The sequence below is a fragment of the Lithobates pipiens genome, unplaced genomic scaffold, assembly GCF_037356315.1.
Source record: "Lithobates pipiens isolate NorthernLeopardFrog02 unplaced genomic scaffold, aLitPip1_a1.2 Scaffold_1, whole genome shotgun sequence".
In the NCBI taxonomy this organism is placed as follows: Eukaryota; Metazoa; Chordata; class Amphibia; order Anura; family Ranidae; genus Lithobates; species Lithobates pipiens.
In genome coordinates, this window is record NW_027507685.1 from 225,281,771 (window position 1) to 225,302,483 (window position 20,713).

At 46.2% G+C, this 20,713-nt stretch overlaps 1 protein-coding gene across 2 annotated transcripts in view; it reads right to left on the reverse strand.

The window, feature by feature from the left end:
• Positions 1–20,713, reverse strand: part of PBX2 (PBX homeobox 2) — a 76,083-nt gene that overhangs the window by 21,389 nt on the left and 33,981 nt on the right. For both annotated transcript variants that reach the window (XM_077483806.1, XM_077483802.1), the window contains exon 2: positions 17,223–17,296. In XM_077483806.1, coding sequence (XP_077339932.1) covers positions 17,223–17,296 — 74 coding nt within the window. The remainder of the gene's footprint in view (positions 1–17,222; positions 17,297–20,713) is intronic.

Below are 20,713 nucleotides of genomic sequence, written 5' to 3' on the forward strand. Positions count from 1 at the left end.
CTGGCGTGAGGCCCCCATTGCGCATGCGCACACCATATGAGGCATTTCACGGGCAGAATTGAAAGCCATGCAAACAGTGGAGGGAGACCGCATTTGTCAGATTGTGGCTCGCTGTTGGGGGGCGGGTTTACAGCGTGCTCAAGGTCGGCTTTTGTCTGTGTTGCAGGGTGGATTTGGTGTGTTGAACGGCAGGTTTTGTCTGTGTCTAATAGTGGCTTGCAACACAGCCACAACCCGCCCTACAACAGCGAGGCACAGTCTGACAAATACGGTCTAACTCCGATGTGTGCATAGCTTTCAATTCTGCCTGTAAAATGCTATCTCCCGTTGAAAAATGCCTCCTATGATGTGTGCATGCGCTATGGTGACGTCACGCCAGCTGATCGGGAATTCAGCTGGAGTGCCCTTCTGTACTTTGCATGCACTTTTCGACTACGGGCACTGTTCAATAGAACACTGGTACTATCTTCTCTTTATATTTAGCACTTCCACCTGGCAAAACTGGAGTCCTCGGTTCGATTCCCAACCACGGCACTATCTGCCTGGAGTTTTCATGTTCCCCCTCTGTCTGTGTGGGTATCCTCCGGGTACTCCGGTTTCCTCCCACACTCCAAAGACATGCTGGTAGGTTAATTGCCCCTTGTATGTGTATGTATGAATGTGAGTTAGGGACCTTAGAGTGTAAGCTCCTTGAGGGCAGAGACTGATGTGAATGTATAAAAAAAATGTGTAAAAATGATGGTGCTATATAAGTACCTGTAATAAAATATTCAAACCTCACCCTACTAAACACACCCATGCGATGTGATGTCTGTGTGTGAGGGTATGTGTTTTATAGATGGCACATTATCTTAGAAATACGGAATGGACACATAAAAATATCATTCATAAGACTAACTGAAAAAAATAACTCCTTTAACCAACTTGTTTTTCTCCACAAATAGTTCAGTTACACGGTAAGAGGAGAGTTTTTTTTTTTTGTAGACGGATTAGCAAAATCGCACATTCCACGCTGCCTGTGGCAAGCTGAAGGTCTTTAATGAAAAAGTACTGTCTGCTCACACTTACAAAAACTAGACAATGTGAAGTAGCGCAATTTCACAGCCGCACTGGTGTAAACAAGGGCCTAGCCCTTGTACACACGGTCGGAGATTCCGATGGAATGTGTCCTATCAGACCGTTTTGTCGGATAATCTGACTGTGTGTGGTCTCCATCGGACTGTTTCCGTTGGAGTATCCGACGGACCAAGTTTTCTAACTTGTCCGTAAAATTTTCAGACATAATGCTCCGATCGAACATACTCCGATTATGTGTAGCCTACTCCGACGGACAAAGTGCCACGCATGCTCATATCAAATTCCTAGACCAAAGCTATTGGCTACTAGCCTGAACGTAGTCCCGTCGTAACTAAATAACGTCATCACGTTATGTACAATCGGATTTTCCGACAACTTTGTCCGACCGTGTGTATGCAACAGTTTCGAACAAAATCCGTCGGACAAAATCCGTCAGACAATATCCAACGGATTTGGTTGTCAGAATGTCCGACCGTGTGTACAAGGCTTTACAGTTCTTCTGCGGCAAAAAAAAACAAAAAAACCTGTACGACACAAAAAAATAGGTTTCGGTAATTGGTATTGGCGAGTACTTGACAAAGAGTATCAGTACTCTTACTTGGTCTTAAAAAACTGGCATCAGTGCATCCCTACTGGGTGTTTTATTAAGCAGGGTATGAGAAATAACGTTAGTAATCCAAAGCAAAAATTCCAAATAAACTCGAACCATTGATAAAGGTCAAACGAATATAAATTCAGTCTGCACCTTTCCCATCACAATCCCATTTAAATCAGGGTCCCCACCAGAGCCCCTCTTACATCAGGGTGCCCCACCAGTCACTTTTACATCAGAGTCCCCATAAGAGCCCCTCTTACATTAGAGTTTTAGGTTACGATCAAGCAGTTTTCTGCGTGAAACGCGTTAACCATTCCGCTGTCTTTCTGTATCGTGGGTTTGTGATGTCCTTTGAGGATTTTATCCAATAAAGCTCATATTTTTTTCTGAAGATTAGAGTGGGGTCAATCTTCCTTTGATATCCCCTTGTTACGCCCAGGTCACGGACTGAACCGGAATACTGTGTTTCAGAAAAGAGGATTGCATTATATGTTTCTCTTCTTACTTATATTAAGTCCCCATCAGAGTTCCCTCTTACATCAGATTCCTTCTTATGTCAGAGTCCAGATCAGCGTCCCCCTTTACATCAAGCTTGTCCTATTAGAGTCCAAATCAGACTCCCACCTTACATCAGGGCCCCCTTACACCAAGGTGCCCATTAGAATTGAGACTGTGCACATCAGCTTCAAGCAGGATAAAATCTTGTAGTGGCCTACATGTGGCCCACAGTCCATAGCTTGGAGACCTCTGCCCTAGACAAAACTTACCATTGAACCCCTTTGAAGCACAGGAGGAGCCCGTCCCACTACAAGGGTAACTTTGATATTCACCCAGAGTTTAGCTCTTTGAAACGAAAACTCTCATGGGCTCCCCACAGTTCAGTGGGCACCCTCTGGTGCCTAGACTTACCTCTCCTTCCTGTCATTCTGATTGCCATTGGTCACCCAACCATACACAGCTTGGTGCCTAGGTGGCCAACTGGTGTCATATGGGGGACAGGAACAGCAGAATGCAAGAATTTAACTACAAGGAAAGGCAACGTAGTGAAGATTTTTATGGGGTATCTTACACTGATCAGGCTGTAAGTATGGGATGCCCTCTATGCAGCGGGGAGGTTGGGGGTATAAGCGTTTGGGGGCTTTGCTTTAGATAAGTAGCATATAAACATGCTGCCATAAACGAAACAGACTTAATATTTTAGATATTCTTTTTTGCAAGCAACGTCAAGCCAAATCCTGGTGCCATACATTAGACGGATTGTTTATGGTAATCCTTTAACTCATTACCACGGTGGTAGATACTCGTACCCGATGGCGTGAGTATACGGCTACCTAATAAAGGTTTTGTTTGTATGTTCAGGGGGCTGTCCATCGCTTAACGAGAACTGATTAACGATCCTCCTTGTTTACACTCCCTGATGAAGCAGATTCATAACAGATAATTATACTGCCCCCCTTCCTCACAGCCCTGTCACAATTATGTAATTAACACCGAGATATTAATGGGGAAGCTGGGCAGCGGTGTGTCGCGGATGTCTTCATGAACTCACACACGCATCCACATGGCAGGGGCACAGCTGCGTGCACGAAAATAAAACACGCGCTAACTGGCAGTCCGGATAATCCTGCCATTTCGGTCTGCTCGTTTCACAACTGCTGCCCTGCTCGAAAAAGAGGAACATAATGAGGCTCATTTATAAAAAAACTAAATTATATTCTGGGCTTTATTGTATACGGGGAGGGGGATAATTGGACAGGAAGGCAGCTGTGTGATGGCAAAATGTTTCCCACAATACGGTCTTCAACCTTCGGTTAAAGGCTGGAGTTAAGCTGGATGAAGACCCAAGGCAACAGTCATGCCATTCAAGCATTTACTGAGGACTCAACGATAATCTTTGGTCTACAACAGCACAGAAACCACACCAGCCCCTCCACCTGTCTGATATTTGGGGGAAAAGATTGACAAAACAGGTTTTGGATTCTTGTCCGTTCGTTATTCTCTCTTTTAAGATAAGCCAGCACTGGTGTGAACATGTTCTCCTTCCACAAAACGAAGGCCCTAGAGCTTACATAGGGGTGGAGGACAAGGTCTGGATATGCAGGTCATTGTTTGAAGGACCCCAACCACACTTCTCTTCTTTGCTTCTGTGTAGCCACCAACCCATCAGGGCCAGATTAAGAGCATCATGTGCTTGGTGCTGAGGATTTTGGTGGACCTTTTACTGGTCACCCTTCTGCTTTCCAGGAGCCTGTGCTGGCATGCGCCCAAACTCAAAAGTGCGCAGCCGCACAGGCATAACACTAGGGAAGCCTGGCATTTGATTTGCCAAGTTTCTGTAAGGGCCATGCATTGGCGTGCACTCGGAGCTGAAAGAGTGCAGCTGCACAGGCCTAACACTATGGAAGCCCCAGACTTCTGTAAGAGCCCTGCATTGGCATGCCCCAGGCTTCTGTTAGGACTGCTCATGTAGTGCCCATTATCAATCCCACCACCCTGCCCAGGCAGTGCATGTGGAATGCAGGGCCTGTCAGGGGAGATCTCTTCCTGTTGGCCCATTGCTTTCCATGAGAAGTCTGTCCTTTTTGGGTGGCTGGGCCTATATTAAGGTAGGGGCCTGGAGCTGCAGCTCCAATAGCCCCTACGTTAATCCAGCCCTGCAACCCATAAGTACAGGGCACAGGCAGGAGATGACCAACACAATAGGTCTTCAGGTCAGGTACCTTTAAAGAAAATTTAGTCCGAGAGTAAATGGAGTACCATCTCTGTCCCAAGCTACATCACCAACCTCGCCTCAAGATATCACCCACGCTGTCCTCTTCATGTCTTCCAAGACCTCCTGCTCTCTAGCCCCCCTCATCATCTCCTCCCATGCTCATCTCCAGGACCACTCCTTTCCTTTGTAACTCCATACTCCAATCTGTTTAGCTATCACCTACTCTATCTGCCTTTAGCCAATCCACGAAAACTAATTTCTTCAAGGAAGCCTAACCCTGCCACTACCTAAAATTAAACTTTTACTTTCTCCATTAATGCTCCTCCCTCTCAGTTATTACCTTTTGTATCACTTGACCCTCCCTCTACATCATAGCTCTCATATAGAGGCCCATCCTGACCCTTTTGTCTTCACTTGTCAGAAGAGGGGCAGCAGATACTATATTTGTTACTGCACAGGTTGACGTTAAGGTGAACCTGAACTGAAAGAACAGCCTTCGGTGTTTGTTGCTCCCCTTGTGAAAGCAGTGGTCTCTCTGCAAAGTTTCACCACTCATGAAGAAATGCCCCCTGCTGATTGGAAAGCTCTAGCACTGACTCAGCAGGGGGCAACCTCGGCACAGAGGCTGCGGCTGCTTTCCAAAGAAAATATACTGAAAGGTTTTGCACAACTTTTGGTATGATGCACCTGGACTATATTTAGCTAATTTAAAGCAGAGTTTCGGGACTTTAAAGAAAAATACCCTTGCAATGAGGCCCCACACAGCAAGAGTTAATTGCTTGTTAAGGGGGGTGGGAAAACAAGCTGTAATACTTGCCTTATTACTCTTTCCTTGGGTAGCTGTCCTCTCCCCTTTTTATACCACACTCCAGGTTGTGGGTGGGCCTTTGCCACTCTCGGGTACAATGCAGGATTACTGGTCCTGCTTTGTATGCAATGAGGTCATAGTGTGACTGCTGGCCAAAGCGCTTCAGAGAAGAGGCTGGGGGGGGGGGGGGCTGATCGAGGAATAGAGCAAGTATTACAACTTCTTACTCTACCGCTACACTTAGTAAGCATTTAAGTCTTTGGGGAGGGGGGGGGGGTCACGTGAAATGTTACTAAACCCAGGACCCTGCATTCACTATATCTGGTCTCCCACAGTACACAGAATATGGAAATGCAATAATTTTTTGTAAATTTACTGCTAAATACCCGCTCTCATCAGCAGCATATAACAGTCTTGCGACTTCTATCAGTGTCTGGGTAAAGCTTGCAGGAGGAGTTTCCATTCTCCCCTGACTGTCCTATGATGGTGCATGACCCCTGAACCTCTGCCTGGACAGTGCTGATTAGCTGATCACATGCACTCTCCCAAGAAAAAATATAATACAATCTAACAATACACACCAAACTGGGCATGTGCAGAGTGCCCTCACAGCTCTGTTCTATCAGCAGATGGATTGGGGACAGCGGAAGAAGGGGAGGATCAGAGAAGACCCAGTCAAACAGCCTTTTTACACAGTGCAGAGGATTAACCCCTTAGGTTCCACAGTGAGTATAACAAGCATGCTGAAGCGGCGCTTTGCCGGTGGTTTGGTGGCGCTGCCCATTGATTTCAATGGGCAGGGGCACTTTAGGAGCGGTGTATACACCATTCCTACAGCGCTGCAAAAATGCGGCTTGCAGGACTTTTTTTTACCGTCCTGCAAGCGCAAAGCTCCACTGGAGTGAGAGGAGAGGCTCTTTACAGGTGCTATGCAGGCGCTATTTTTAGCGATATAGCGCCTGTAAAGCGCCTCAGTGTGAAAGCAGCCTAATAAAAAAAAAAAAAGGTAAAAAAATGGGGTGCAAAATACACTAAGAAAACTTTACATTGGTTGTTATACCCGATTCACTTCTCTATAAATACATTAAAAAAAAATCTACATTTTATGTCTCCTTCATAGACCTGTAAGAGGCTGGCATCCGAGGCCCAGCCTGGGGGGAGATGGCCAAGGAACGCTTCCTGACAAAACCCGACACACAGAGAGACAAAGCGTGCCAAAGACCCCAGCCCCTCGCAATCTTTTCTCCAGGCTGTAGCACATCTGAGACGCACAGTACATCAGTACATACAGTGATGTCTGATCACTCACACGTGCAAGATTAATCGCTCGCTAATAATCGGGCCGCTTGCATCAATTTGATTGATAGGAGGCGAGCTGAACCGGCAATTTTTAATTGCTCAGTGCTACCAATTAATTGCACCGCCTGAACCTGAAGCGGTTAATCATTTCCACCGACCATGATATGCAATTAATTAGATGACATTTTCCATAAACATATTTATTTTTTATTTTTAGGAAACTTTTACCCGAGTGGCACATTTGATTGTGTGCAAAGTCAAAACACACTATATTGTCAAAAGTATTGGGACACCTGCCTTTAGATGCACATGAATTTTATCGCCATCCCAGTCTTAGTCTGTAGGGTTCAATACTGAGTTGGCCCACCCTTTGCAGCTATAAAAGCTTCAACTCTTCCGGGAAGGCTGTTCACGAGGTTTTGGAGTGTGTCTATGGGAATGTTTGACTTTCTTTCAGAAGTGCATTTGTAAGGTGAGGCACTGATGTTGGACGAGAAGGCCTGGCTCGCAGTCTCCGTTCGAATTCATTCCAAAAGTTGTGCAGCCATCAGAGTGGCACAGAGGGGGGCTCCCTGCCCCCGGGCCATTCTGATGTCCTGTACAAAAGGCCATACCGCTTCTGCCAGAAGTGGCCAGGAAACTGTCAGAAGGATCAGGCAGCCAGATGACACCGAGCAGGGGAGCCTCAGCAGGAGAAGCAGGCTTGTATATTAATAGCTGGCTGATGTCAAAGTCCCGCCTCCTGGACCAGTGTGCTGTCTATTAGAGTAGCCAGTCTAGGAGGCGAGACTTCTTTAGACTGCGGCGTCTATTCATATACAAGCCGCGTCTCAGTGGGAGATCCCCGCTCTGTGTCATCTGGCCAGCAGATCCTCCTGATTCCTCCCTGATACATTGCTGGGCACTGATCAGACTGTATTGCTGGGCAATGATCAGGCTGCACTGATGGGTACGGATCAGGCTGCACTGATGGGCACGGATCAGGCTGCACTGATGGGCACGGATCAGGCTGCACTGATGGGCACGGATCAGGCTGCACTGATGGGCACGGATCAGGCTGCACTGATGGGCACGGATCAGGCTGCACTGATGGGCACGGATCAGGCTGCACTGATGGGCACGGATCAGGCTGCACTGATGGGAAATGATCAGGCTGCACTGCTGGGCAATGATCAGGCTGCACTGCTGGGCAATGAACAGGCTGCACTGCTGGGCAATGAACAGGCTGCACTGCTGGGCAATGAACAGGCTGCACTGCTGGGCAATGATCAGGCTGCACTGCTGGGCAATGATCAGGCTGCACTGCTGGGCAATGATCAGGCTGCACTGCTGGGCAATGATCAGGCTGCACTGCTGGGCAATGATCAGGCTGCACTGCTGGGCAATGATCAGGCTGCACTGCTGGGCAATGATCAGGCTGCACTGCTGGGCAATGATCAGGCTGCACTGCTGGGCAATGATCAGGCTGCACTGCTGGGCAATGATCAGGCTGCACTGCTGGGCAATGAACAGGCTGCACTGCTGGGCAATGAACAGGCTGCACTGCTGGGCAATGAACAGGCTGCACTGCTGGGCAATGATCAGGCTGCACTGCTGGGCAATGATCAGGCTGCACTGCTGGGCAATGATCAGGCTGCACTGCTGGGCAATGATCAGGCTGCACTGCTGGGCAATGAACAGGCTGCACTGCTGGGCAATGAACAGGCTGCACTGCTGGGCAATGATCAGGCTGCACTGCTGGGCAATGATCAGGCTGCACTGCTGGGCAATGATCAGGCTGCACTGCTGGGCAATGATCAGGCTGCACTGCTGGGCAATGATCCAGCTGCACTGCTGGGCAATGATCAGGCTGCACTACTGGGTAATGATCAGGCTGCATTGCTGGGCAATGATGAGGCCGCACTGCTGGGCAATGATCAGACTGCGCTGATGGGCGCCCATGAGGCTGCACTGATTGGCACTAATAGGCTACACTGATGGGCACTGATATGCTTTATGTTAACATTGGTAAAGTTGTTGTTAATATTTATTTTTGGAACTTAATTCTGCATAAAACATTTAACAGTGTCATTTCATGAGATCATTTTAGGAGGGTGTGTTTAGGGGCGAAGCAGGGTAGGGGTTAAAAACTAGAAATTAGAAATTGCTAATCAGACAATGGCAGCTTGATCCTTCTATTAAGCTTTTGCATCAGGTTTCTCAATCCTTTGCATGCCTGCGCTTTATATGACTAAGCCCCTCCCTTCTGCAGGACATTTTCGGAAAGGGGTGGAGCATTGGTGACCTTAAAATTATGCCCCCCCCCCCCGAAAAAATTCTGGGCTGTACTCATGCCACAGGTGCAGAAAAAGTTCAACAGCATAGAGGGTTAAAGCAGACGGTGGGTGAGGAGGCAACATATCGCCCCCTATACCCAATCTCAGCGGCTATGTTGGCCACACGTGTGAATGAGCAATTTTCGGTCCACACCAGCCACATTCGAGTCATCTGCAATCGCAAATAAGACTGCAAACAATTGTTAGAAATAAAGCGATCTACCACCCATGAGTTTGATCAACCACCAGCATTCTGTTGATTGTGAAGTCAAAGCTGAGCAAAACATTGCAAGCTTCAATATGATTTATTGTAAGATTAAAATGCATTAAAGAATGCAAAAAATGATGAAAATGTCCTTGAAAACCATCCGATGTTTATGTTTGATTGGAGGAAATTGCGATCCCTTTTCCTTACTGTTGATCAAAACCACTTTCTTTGGGTTTATGCGATTTTGAGCAAAAATTTGAATGGAAGCTTCGATCGCTACAAAGAGAGGGGTTCTCTTTGCAGGATGACAGACTGGGGGTGCTTTGTGGGGTTTTTTTGCAGACCATAAAAAAAAAATTACACAACAGTCTTGAGATACACCAGAGTAGAGCAACAGAAAAAAAAGAAAAAAAAAAAAGGCAACGCAAGGAGAACACGGCGGTGAAAGAGCGGGCAGCAAATGAAGCAGCAATGGCTGATGGGAAGGGAGAGCACACCAGATTATGTGAGTGTGTGTGCAGTGTCAGACATTTGATCCGCTGCTGCCCTCCCCCCCTCCATTACCAGCCTCACAGCAGGGGGGGTGAGGGGACTACCATTAAATAAAAGGAGAAGAAGAAGGAGAAGGAGGAGGAGGGGAACCATCCTACATTGTTATACAAATTAATGGACACCCTCATCTCCACTGTATACATGTGTAAACACTCCGCTGCTGTTTGCTGTGGAACATGTAAGCCTTTTACTAGGCCTAAGAGAGATCAGAGGCAATCCTCGAAAATTTAACCTCATACTGCTATATGGTGTAAGAAAATAATCAGTTTTGAGGTAGACGGTCATGTGAAAAGAGCAGTTTCTCAGTGAAGGAACGCAAAATGGGTTACGAGTTGGTAGTCGGTCACCCGGTGGTAGACAATGCCAACTTCACATAGCAACCATTTACTTTTGATTGCTGCATACCGTCTACTAACTATTGCTTCTCTGCCTTTTGGCTAAGATCAAAGTGTAGCATCTGTCCGTTGCTGGTTAGTATCCCTCCTGATGTAATTGGGTACGAAGCGGTGGAAGGACCCTTTTCCTCCCAAGTTGAATCTGGCCTGTGTCCCACAGGCCTGTCCCCGGTTGATGGCAGGGCTCTCCCTATGTTCCAATGTCTTCCTGGTATGGATGGGGCTGTGCTGGCTTGGCTGAGGGCTGGGAAAGAAGGTTGTGGTGTATGTGCCTCTGTAGTGCCAGTCCAAGGGTGCTGTAAATCTCATGGTGGGTGGTGGGAGAGATCACCTTACATGCCTTTTTCGCACCTGCGCCTAGGGTTGGGCCTTTTGGCTAGGACCAGAGAAATGACTAATTCCCGGCTGTAAAGCCCACGATGGTTTCACACTATGGCACACCAGCACTTATGCTCTTCTCCAATCCCTTTTTTTTTGTGGATCTGTCACTTGCACTTTTTTTGCACAGCATTGACTGCATTTTATCACTTTCCCCAATTAGTAGGGTGCAGGTCTTCGGGCCTGCCTTGAAAGTTTTAAGGGGGGGGGAAGGCACGTGGCCTTTTGGTCAGGCCCCCCCACCCCCCTCCCATTTTTGAGGTGCACTAACCATTACTTGGGTTGGCCTGCTTTGGCACCTCCCGAAGAAAGAGGTCTGCCTGGTTGGTTTGGGCTGGTTAGACCAGGGAGTATCCCAGTCCCTGTCAGAAGCATTGTGCCTCGGGGGAAGAGGGCTAGGGTCCTTGATTATCGGAGGATGGCCAAGCGTACACCCTGTACCCTTTTTTGTGTGCTCGCTTTTTTATTTATTTATTTTAATTTTGTGTGTTTCACTACACCGTGGGACTAATAATAATAAGAAAATAAATAAAAATAGCGGCTACTAATAGGCCTGTCTCCGGTTGACGGCAGGGCTCTTCCTAAGTTCTAATGCCTTCCTGATTTGAATAGGGCTGCACTTGTCTGGCCTGGGGCGCGCAAGGAGTTCTCAGTGATTTGCCCCCTGGGGGTGGCATCCCAGGGGTGTCAAACACTTTTGGGCTGCAACACACCATTGTTGTTGCACTGGCACGAGGACACGTCACCTATGCTTTTCTTGCACTACACCTTCGGATGTGGCCTTTTGGCTAGCAGGGAAATTTCTATACAGGCCGAAAGGCCTGCTGCGTACTGCACAGCACTTTTCATGTTTGCTTTGTCACTGTTTATTCACAGGCACCAGCACTACAAATGTGTTGTACAGGTCATTGGGGAGCCCACCTTAATGTCAGGGGGAGGTTCTGTGGCCTTCGGGTCTCTTGCCTCTCCCCAATCTGGAGGGGTTCCTCTTTGCGAGAGCTCCTCACCAAGTACTTGGTGGAAGAGCTTCGGTTGGTCCCTACGGAGTGGGGTCTACCTCGCTTTAGCCTAGGTAGACCATGAATGACCTTAAACTGGCCGCATACAGCTCGAAACCTGGGAGCCGAGGGTGTGCATCAAGTCAAAGGAGGAGGACATGTGGGCAAACAGCTCCTGCACCAATTTTTTTATACTAACCTATTGGTCTTAATTTTTCATTCACTAGTCACCCAGCTGCGATCTGTCAGCTGCAGATGTTGTTTTCGGCTGTCCACAGACATGACATCATCGCCTGGTCCAGCCAACGGCGCTTTGGTTTTAAGTGTGGGGCTTTTGGCACTAAACACAAGTCAAAAGAGCAAGTTCCCTGACCTTAATCTGGCCCTAGATAGCTCAAAGATCAGCAACCAAAAATTGAGCTGTGGGTGGCCATACATGAACCACCTGGCTTGTCAAAAGTCCGGGTGGAAAAAATTGGCCAAACAGCTACTGCATCCTTCAATACCTGTTGCTATTCCTCCATTCATGTGGTTTTAGGGGGATTCAACTGATTCTCTCTTGTTCACACCACTGACTAAAATCTGATTGTGTATGGTTAGCCTTAATCTGGATGTACACAGAGCTAATTTCCCCTGAATATCCCCTTCTGTCTGACATTCTTTGATCTGAAAATTGAAGAAGCCGGAAGAAAATTTCTGGATGAACAGCGGCTGCATCCTAACAAATGCAGCCATTGTTTGTGCAACTGGACAGCTGCCAGTGCTGGCTGGTTAGATTGCAATAGCCAGCATGGGAGATGTGTCTATCCAAGCTGTTTAGTGTGGATGTGAGAACCAACTCTTGTTGGATGCATGGGCTGAATGAGAGAGATATCTAGCCGTGTAGGGAGATTTACTAACATTACATTATTGCACTAAGAGGACCTCTCTATTCTAGCCAATCAATTTGTATCCAATCAGGCAAGCCCTTATACGCTCCCTTAACTGTACACTTGACACTTAATCTAACCCCTAAAACAGTGGTCTCCAAACTGCAACCCACAGGCCGGATGTGGCTCTTTACTTGCCTTTATCTGGTCTATGGGGCACCATTCTTTCCACAGACACCAACGATGGGGCATCATTCCTACCTTGATTACCAACAATGGGGCAATATTGCTTCCACTAGAACCAATGATGGGGTGTCACGTCACATTCAGCTACCCATTACATTTTGCCACCCGCTGGAGTGCTGCCATATGCGTTCCAACACTGTTGTAAGACCACTTTGCCACAGGGCCCCTCGCCCTGTGGCAAAGTGGTGGGGTCTGAACCTGGACTCAGGGGTGTGGCCACAAAATTCTGCGCAAGCGCAGATCGCCACAGTGTTGGAACGCATATGGCGGCGTTGTGTATGCGCAGTCCAGCGTGTAGCCAAATGTGATGGGTCACCATATGTGACGAAACACCAGCACTGTTTACTCTCAATGACACCAATGTATTTTCAAATCCCACTGGCCACAGTCTGGCCCTCCTAAAGCCTCAAGGACAGTAAACCAGCCCTTTTTTCAGAAAGTTTGGAGATCCCTACGCTAAAGTAGACCCAAGCCCTTAGGCTCAATTGAAAAACTGGAAAACTCTCACAAAAAAGTGACAGCTATTTTCAGTGGACTTTATTGTGATTCGACAGTGACAGTCACATGGCTAAAATGAAGGTACTTCTAATTGTACTAAACTTTGCAATGGAGCTTCTTAAAACAGAACTGTAAAGGACAGAATGGACATGCTAGGTCTCCTACAATAAAAAGTAGCATACCTGCTTGGTAACATTCTTCTTTAAAATGGACAATGAGCTGCTCATGTGAAGCTCAATGTACACTCTGGGCACACATTGGTGCCAGAATGAATTAACTCACATGCACACATATGGGAATTATGTCATTCCCGCAAATCTGGACGGCCAAAGATTGCGAACCCTGAAGAACAATGGGAGATGTTGGCGCCAGCATCAGAAACTAGTTTAGTTCTGCTCTAAAGCATAACAAAACTAACATTTCCCCCCACTGTAAAGGGATTTTTTTAGCCCAGCTTTACTGTACTTGTATGACCATAGTAGCAAAATTAGATTGCAAGCTTCTCTACAACAGGGACTTGTGTGCATGGTTTTATGATATACCCGGAGCAATATAAAAGCTAAAACACTCTAATATCATTTGACAGCAATCGCCTGACACAGCAGTGTTGTAAAAATTTGTCTCCGACATAAAAAACCAAGTCTCTGACCACCTACTGTCAGGGGATATGGAAGAAATGATTGCTCTGCTGCGCAAAAGCGCTTTGTAGCTATCCGACGGAGAACTAACTTTATTTAATCTGAAGAAATACTCAGAAAAGCGATCTGACCGGAGCCCATCCAATCATAAAGCACGGTATTTCCCTGCAAGGGGAGAACAAAAGTGAAAATGGTGACACGGGAACTTGGAAATTCTCAAGTGGGCCCCAGACGCCGGCGCTGCAAGACAGCAACGCTGCCCCCCCCCCCCCCCCCGTAGGTCTTTAGTGGTGAATAAGCAAACACTCCGTTAATGATATCCCAGGACGCCTATTCACCCGAACACTCCATAAGGATGGGCCGTGCTCAATGTCACTCCGAATAGTGAACCGCCAGAGACCGCTCTACTGCTGAAGCGACATGACAGAGGGCACGCATGTCACCTCCGTTGCCATGGCAGCCAGAGGGGGGAAGAGGTTAGAGAGCAACATGCCTGCACCCCACACGCTGTGCCCCATGCTGGCTGTCACTGAGCAGTTAAAATGGATTCTGGCCAAAAGAGAGCCACCCCGCTGTGTGCATACAAATACCACAGCAGTGAGCAGCATGGAGCGGGGTCAGGAGGAGACCGCGTCCTCTATAGAAGCGGAAAGCCATTGTGGCTGATAACGCTGGAGCACTGCAATCAGTTATCAGTCAGATCCACCGGATATTTTTTTCTATATCTAGTAAGATATTTAAAGATAGGATTTTATTGGTTGTTACGGGGGCCACACAGACATTTTATACAGCCATATACACCAGTGCAAGGCCCTTCGCGCTGTACCAGATCAGCAAGGGAGGGCCTATTCTGGAGAGCTATGAAGAGATAGAGGTATGACAAAGCAAAGCTAAATGATGCTCCAACAATTGCTGGCAGAAAGCTTTATTAAAGGAGAAATGAAGTTAACAAGGAGCTTCAGTCTCCCAAAAAATAATAATAATAAATAAATAATACTGTAGCTGCTGACGTTTAAAAGAGACGTTTGGCATTTTTTTATGTTTTCAAGTATCATACTTACCTAGGTGGATACAGCATTGGTCCGATGCTGCATCTGTCCCCTGTCGAATCCAACACTGAGAACTGAGCGATCAAACACCGCTGATCGCTCTGTTCTCAGAAATCCGTGAACAGGGAGCTGCTGACTGTCAGTCACCGGCTCTCTGCTCTGCCCCTCCAGCTCTCACTGGAGCGCTGGGCTGTGGCGGGGGTGAGAGCGGCTGGCTCAGGGAGCCAGTTTAAGGTTGTGGGTGGATATCGACCATATTGTTGCGATCTTGTCCCAGCTTAGACCCGCTCTGTGACATCAGCCGAAAGCGAGCTTTGGCTGTACTTCTCCTTTAATTAAAAAGGACACTTACCTGTCCACGGATCCAACACCGTTGTCACTGGGCCGGTTCTTCCCCAGTTTTTGGGTCCCAGATGCCGGCATGTGTACTAGGGGTAGCCAGCTGTGACTCCGTGCGGCTCCACAACTGGCCTTCCACTGCAAATGCGCGAGCAGCTCTGCAAATGGACCTGTGATGTGCCCCAGAAGGGCAAAGGGGATGGGGGTGAACTGTTGCTCGGATCGCCTAGGCGATCCTAGTAGAAGTGGGAGGTACCCAACCTCCCAAAGGATTAAATGTTTCCAAAAGTGGGAAGGGAGAGGAGGGAGGAGACAGAAAAAGCAGAAGTCCCCACCCTCCATTATAACTGTCAGCCTTGCAATGACTCATGGGACTTGAAGTTTCCCAACAGCTGGAGGGCCAGCAGTTTGAGACCTCTGCTTTACAGCCTAGAGTAGCTTAAAGCTGAATTCCAGGAATTCAGCCACTGTGTAAAAAGAGCAGGCACACTTCGTTAAGGCGAAATAGGGGCATGACATCTCCTGGACTGCTCTCTATTATTTATATCTGAGGTTTATGGCACACAGAGCAGCCATGTCTGCCCCTCCAACTCTATCGCCCATTCAGAGAAGCCTTTGTATTTTGTGAATGAGTTCACATAATACAAAGGCTTCTGTGATTGTGAAGGAGAAGGGGAAGGGCATGCATTACAGCTGTGCAGACTCTAATGTTGAAGATGCTGAGACCTAAAGCATCAGCATCGGGCTCCCGGAAATACAGCAATAGCGGGAGTGCGATAAAACAGTCAGATGTAAATAATGGCGATAAGTTCAGGAGATGTTGTATACCTCCTTAGACTTAACTGATAGTGTGCTTCACTTTTTACAAAGGAGCTGAATTCCTGTAATTCAGCTTTGAAGCAGATTTAAAGTCTCAATCAAAAAGAAAAAAAAAAATGTGAGCAGGCAGACATGTACTGTTATCTCTTCTGCAATAAAGTAAATCTACCAGCATGCCTCGGTTGGGCCTTAGAGGGCTGATATGCGCTGGCTTTCTGAGGTCGGGCACCTGAGGTCGAGGAAAGCAGGTTGTCTGGTCACTCAGAAACAACAGTGAGGGCCCTCTGCGAGTGTTTGAGCTTCCACTGTGGTCTTTGACTTTGGAACCAGCTGCTGTAGTTGGGCACTCGGTTGACTCCTTCTGAAGTCTCCCGCTGGTATCTGCCATTGGCTTTCAGACTTTGGTGGGCTTGGACAATCATGTCGGTAATATCTTACTCCTCCACATTTTAAAAAGGCCCCTTGACTCACTGGTTTCATGGTAGGGAAGAAGTCCAACTTTTAAGATTAAGTTGAGAGCTGCCATGCTTTTACTGGCACCAGTTCTGACCAGGGGCATGCCTTGCATGTGATGGTTTTCAGAAACCGTTAAATTGGTGGCTTTAGTTATGCTTTAAATGAAATCTCTCCTTATTGCTTGTGTGCATTGAGCCATTCAACGCAATAAAAAAATTTTGGCCTCGGGCTTCAGAAAGCACTTAGGTCGCATAAAGAACATGGCGTGCGTGTGGATCTTATTGCGCCATAATGCAGCGGTCAGTCATTGCTTCAATAAGCCCTCACCCAGCACCACCAGCATGGGATGAGTACCTTTATATGGGTGCAAGATGGGCTTCACTGTTTGCTCTTTGTGTGGTTAGCAGGAATGGTACATCCCAGCTATAACCAGCCTAAGCTTTCAGTACTCATCTATGGTACTCTTTTTAACCCATATGGATCTATCAGGGAGGCTGGACTTGCAACAGAATGGCTGCTGTAATAGCGTGAACATGGAGGAACCATACCAATTTTAGGGTTGATGGACCTCAAGTGCTGTAATCCGTAACAGCTAATCACAAGCCATCACTAGTCTGATCGGCTACGGAAACGGCACATTAGTATTAGGCCGTAAAACGAACTCTATCAACCTTATTCACTAGACCGTTCTTAATATGGGTTCTACGGGGTAAAAACAGAGCCTCTTTAATATAGTTGGTTCCAGAATTGCACATCCAGAAGGTTCCATGTCCTTCAACACTCTACACAGGCCAGGTCTTGGGTCTTGGATCCTATGCTATACAAAAACTGTATATAGATCCTTTCCTGATATCACATGACTAGTTTATATCTATATGGTACACCATTGCTCATGTACCAACAGGACAGCACTGTCCTGTATATTAGCTCCATATAAATGCCCATATTATGGAAGGTGAATATCACTTACCTGTCTTCTCTTTAATCTCACAGAGTACACTGAAGAGGGCTGGTTTCATCCTGTGGCAGTTCAAGGCATGCTTCCTGTATAGAAAGAACAAGGTATAGGGTTACTAATAATTCCTGTGTACAGAGGACAGTAATGAAAAAGTGAATATTAAGTGGTTTGCTACATATTTCACTTTTTTTTTTTTTTTATATGGTCAGGACTTAAAAAAAGTTAAAATGTAAAGACGTATTAAATATCTATATTTTGTATTCTCATTTAGAGCCAGCAGGCGGAGCACTAGTCTCTATTTTTAAGTTCAGCATTGTATCTATGCTGAAGCAACCCTTAAAGGAGCCCGATGTTAACCAGCCATCACAGCACAGAATCGGGGAAAAGGGAAATGCAAAACAAGCAGCATCTGCTGTGCTGTCGTGCTGTCTCCTCAGCTAACCCTTAACTGTATAATCAAATAATAATAAAAAAAACAATTTAAATAGAGACTGTACATATCCAAAGAAAAAAAAAAAAAGAAGAAAAAAAAAAAGATTAATAACTTGAAAGATTTAAAGATTTTTGTGTATAAGGTTTAATACTAGTACTGTATGGACTCACTGCTACTGCAAGGGTACATATTGTTCGATTCCTGGAGTTCACCTATAAAATAAGACCTGGTGATCCAGCCATAAGGCCGCACTCACATTTGGCGTGTATTCCGGCTCGCAATTTTTTTTTTTTGACCCAATAACCTTAATTCCCACGTGTAGCGCATAGGGCAGCTCATTCACTTGAATAGGCTGCCCTATGACCATTTGTCATGGCAAAGAAGCTCAGGGACCACATTTTGAGCCAAAGTCCGTTTTTAAACATGCAGTTTGCCGCCATTTTTGCGTGTTTTGTAGCTTGACAATCACGGCAAAAAAACACCACGTTTGGAGTGCCATTAGGAATGAATAGCACCCATATGTGTGTTGAGCGTTTTGTCTCAATTGGTATCATGGGCAGGATCGCACCGACTCTGCCTGCGATTCCAAACCGCTAAGTCTGAATGGGGCCGAAGTGTCCTTGTTTGGATGCTTCCTGCGATTGTCCTCGTCTCCAAATTGTGCTCCTGCGTTGTCACGCAGTCACATGGGCTTCTGATAGAGACTTTAACGTGGTTCTAAAGCCTAAATATTATTTACCTCAATGCATTCCTTGCATTTAGGTAAAAAATGTTTAGCCATCGAATTTGCCCCCCCCCCCCTGCCCCTTTATACTTGACTGAGACCTCATTCAATCCAGGGCCATACACAACTGCAGCTCTTCTCTCTCTTCACTTCAAGATCTCACAAGCTTTGCTGGAGCACCAGCAGCCATCATTCAGTGATGGAGCAGGGGCCAAGTCCCGATGTCTGTGTCAATAGATGCAGCAGGGCTCGGGAGCGAACACGCACAAGTGCCCCAATTGCTATGGTGGCACAGGACCAAGGGGAGGGGCCAGAAGTGACAGTGGGGGACCCAAGGAGGTTCACGACCATTCTGTGCAATTACATTGCACAGAGCAGGTAAGTATCGACATGTTTGGTATTTATTTTTAAATTTTTTACTCTTACAAATTGATTTAACCAAAAAAACAAATAAAAAATGGATGCAGCGGGGCTCGGGAGCCAACACGCAACAAGTGCCCCCATTGCAATGGTGGCACAGAACAGAGAGGAGGAGCCAGGAGCGACAGCGGGGGACCCAAGGAGAGGAGGCTCACGACCATTTTGTGCAATTCCATTGCACAGAGCAGGTAAGTATGGTATAGAGTACCATGTTTGGTATTTTTTTTTACATTGTTTACTCTTACAAATTGATTTAGCAAAAAAAAAACAGCATGTTAACAAAAACAAAGACAAAAACAAAAAAACACACAACCTAAAGTATTTTTAACAGGGAAACAAACAAAAAAAAAAAAACGAAACATACAGTAAATTTAACAAAAGACAAGCCTGCAAAAAACAAAACAAAAACAAAAAACACCCTAACATACAGTACGTTTAACAATAAACAGAGATGTTATTTAAAAAGAAAATCTTCCTTTACAACTAATATAAGTGGTCATTTAAACACATATTGCACAGCCATGGTCTGCTGCTGTTACCATCGCTAGAGCACATGTAGACAGGAAGTGGCTGCAAAGAGGCTGCAGGAGATCAGCAGTGTGGATATGTACCAAAGAGAAAAAAGTAAAAAAAAAAATAAAAAAAAAAGGATCTTCTATTTTCATTTTTTAAAAGCTAAAGGCAATTGTTTATGTTACAAACTGCTTTAGCAGATTCTGTAGAATCCCTAGACAATCATGCAGTCCCCAAGCAGGCAGGACTCATTAGGGCCAGGATTCCCAGCGCTGGAAATCAGGTATTCGTACTACAAAGTCACCATACCGCTATATATGTGCATTGTGTATAGAGACTTGATGTCATACAGTTCAGTCTGATCATGATTCATGTATAGATCCTGCGTTACTGTCCGGCGTGGCGTGCTCATTATCAGAGTACTGGGATGCTGGTAAATGATATACCCGGCACCATCATTATTCATAAACAAAGACTTATTATACGGTGTATGTGGCGTTTGGAGGGGGTCTCGGTAATTATCCGAGTGGAGAGACTGCCTATCATCATAGCAGTGTGAGTGTACCGTGGGGGCAATTATTCATCTACACAGACTCCATATCATTATATACTGAAGTGTGATCATTAGATGTGTATATAATATATATCAGGATTTTATCTACTGGGCCATCTCAACTGCTACACAGTCCACGGAAATGGTTTATTTGTATATTTTCTATTACTATACCATAGCTCCCAACTGTCCCTGATTTTGAGAGACTGTCCCTGGTTTCGAGGGACTGTCCCTGATTTCGAGGGACTGTCCCTGATTTCGAGAGACTGTCCCTGATTTCGAGGGACTGTCCCTGATTTCGAGAGACTGTCCCTGATTTCGAGGGACTGTCCCTGATTTCAAGAGACTGTCCCTGATTTCGAGGGACTGTCCCTGATTTGGAGCAATGTCCCTCTGCCCCTCATTCCTCCTCATATGTCCCTCATTTTGGTCTGATCCATATAGATGTATATAAAATGCACTTTTTATCTTTCAAAAAGTGTTTCCCAGAGCCAAACCTTTCATCTGATTTCTAAATTGTTGCATTTATACATTTTAAAAGCCAATATAAAGGAATAGTAGTGGTAAAAAAAAGTCAATTGTGGATTCAATTAACCTTTTTTTTGGTTAATTCTCCTTTAAGGGGGTGTGTCAGGGGGCGTGTCCTATACCTACATACATTTGCTAGTAGGTGTCCCTCATTCCCATACTATGTACTTGTAATCTGTGGGTAGATTCTCAATATTATCAAAGAGGAATGTCACCCTCCAGGACACGTTGCCTCCCATCCACCCCTCCGTTGCAGAAACTGGGCATTTTTTTTGTCCTTTATTTATTTAAAAAAAGGCCCAACCCTCCCCTCTCCCCCCCCATGCATGTCA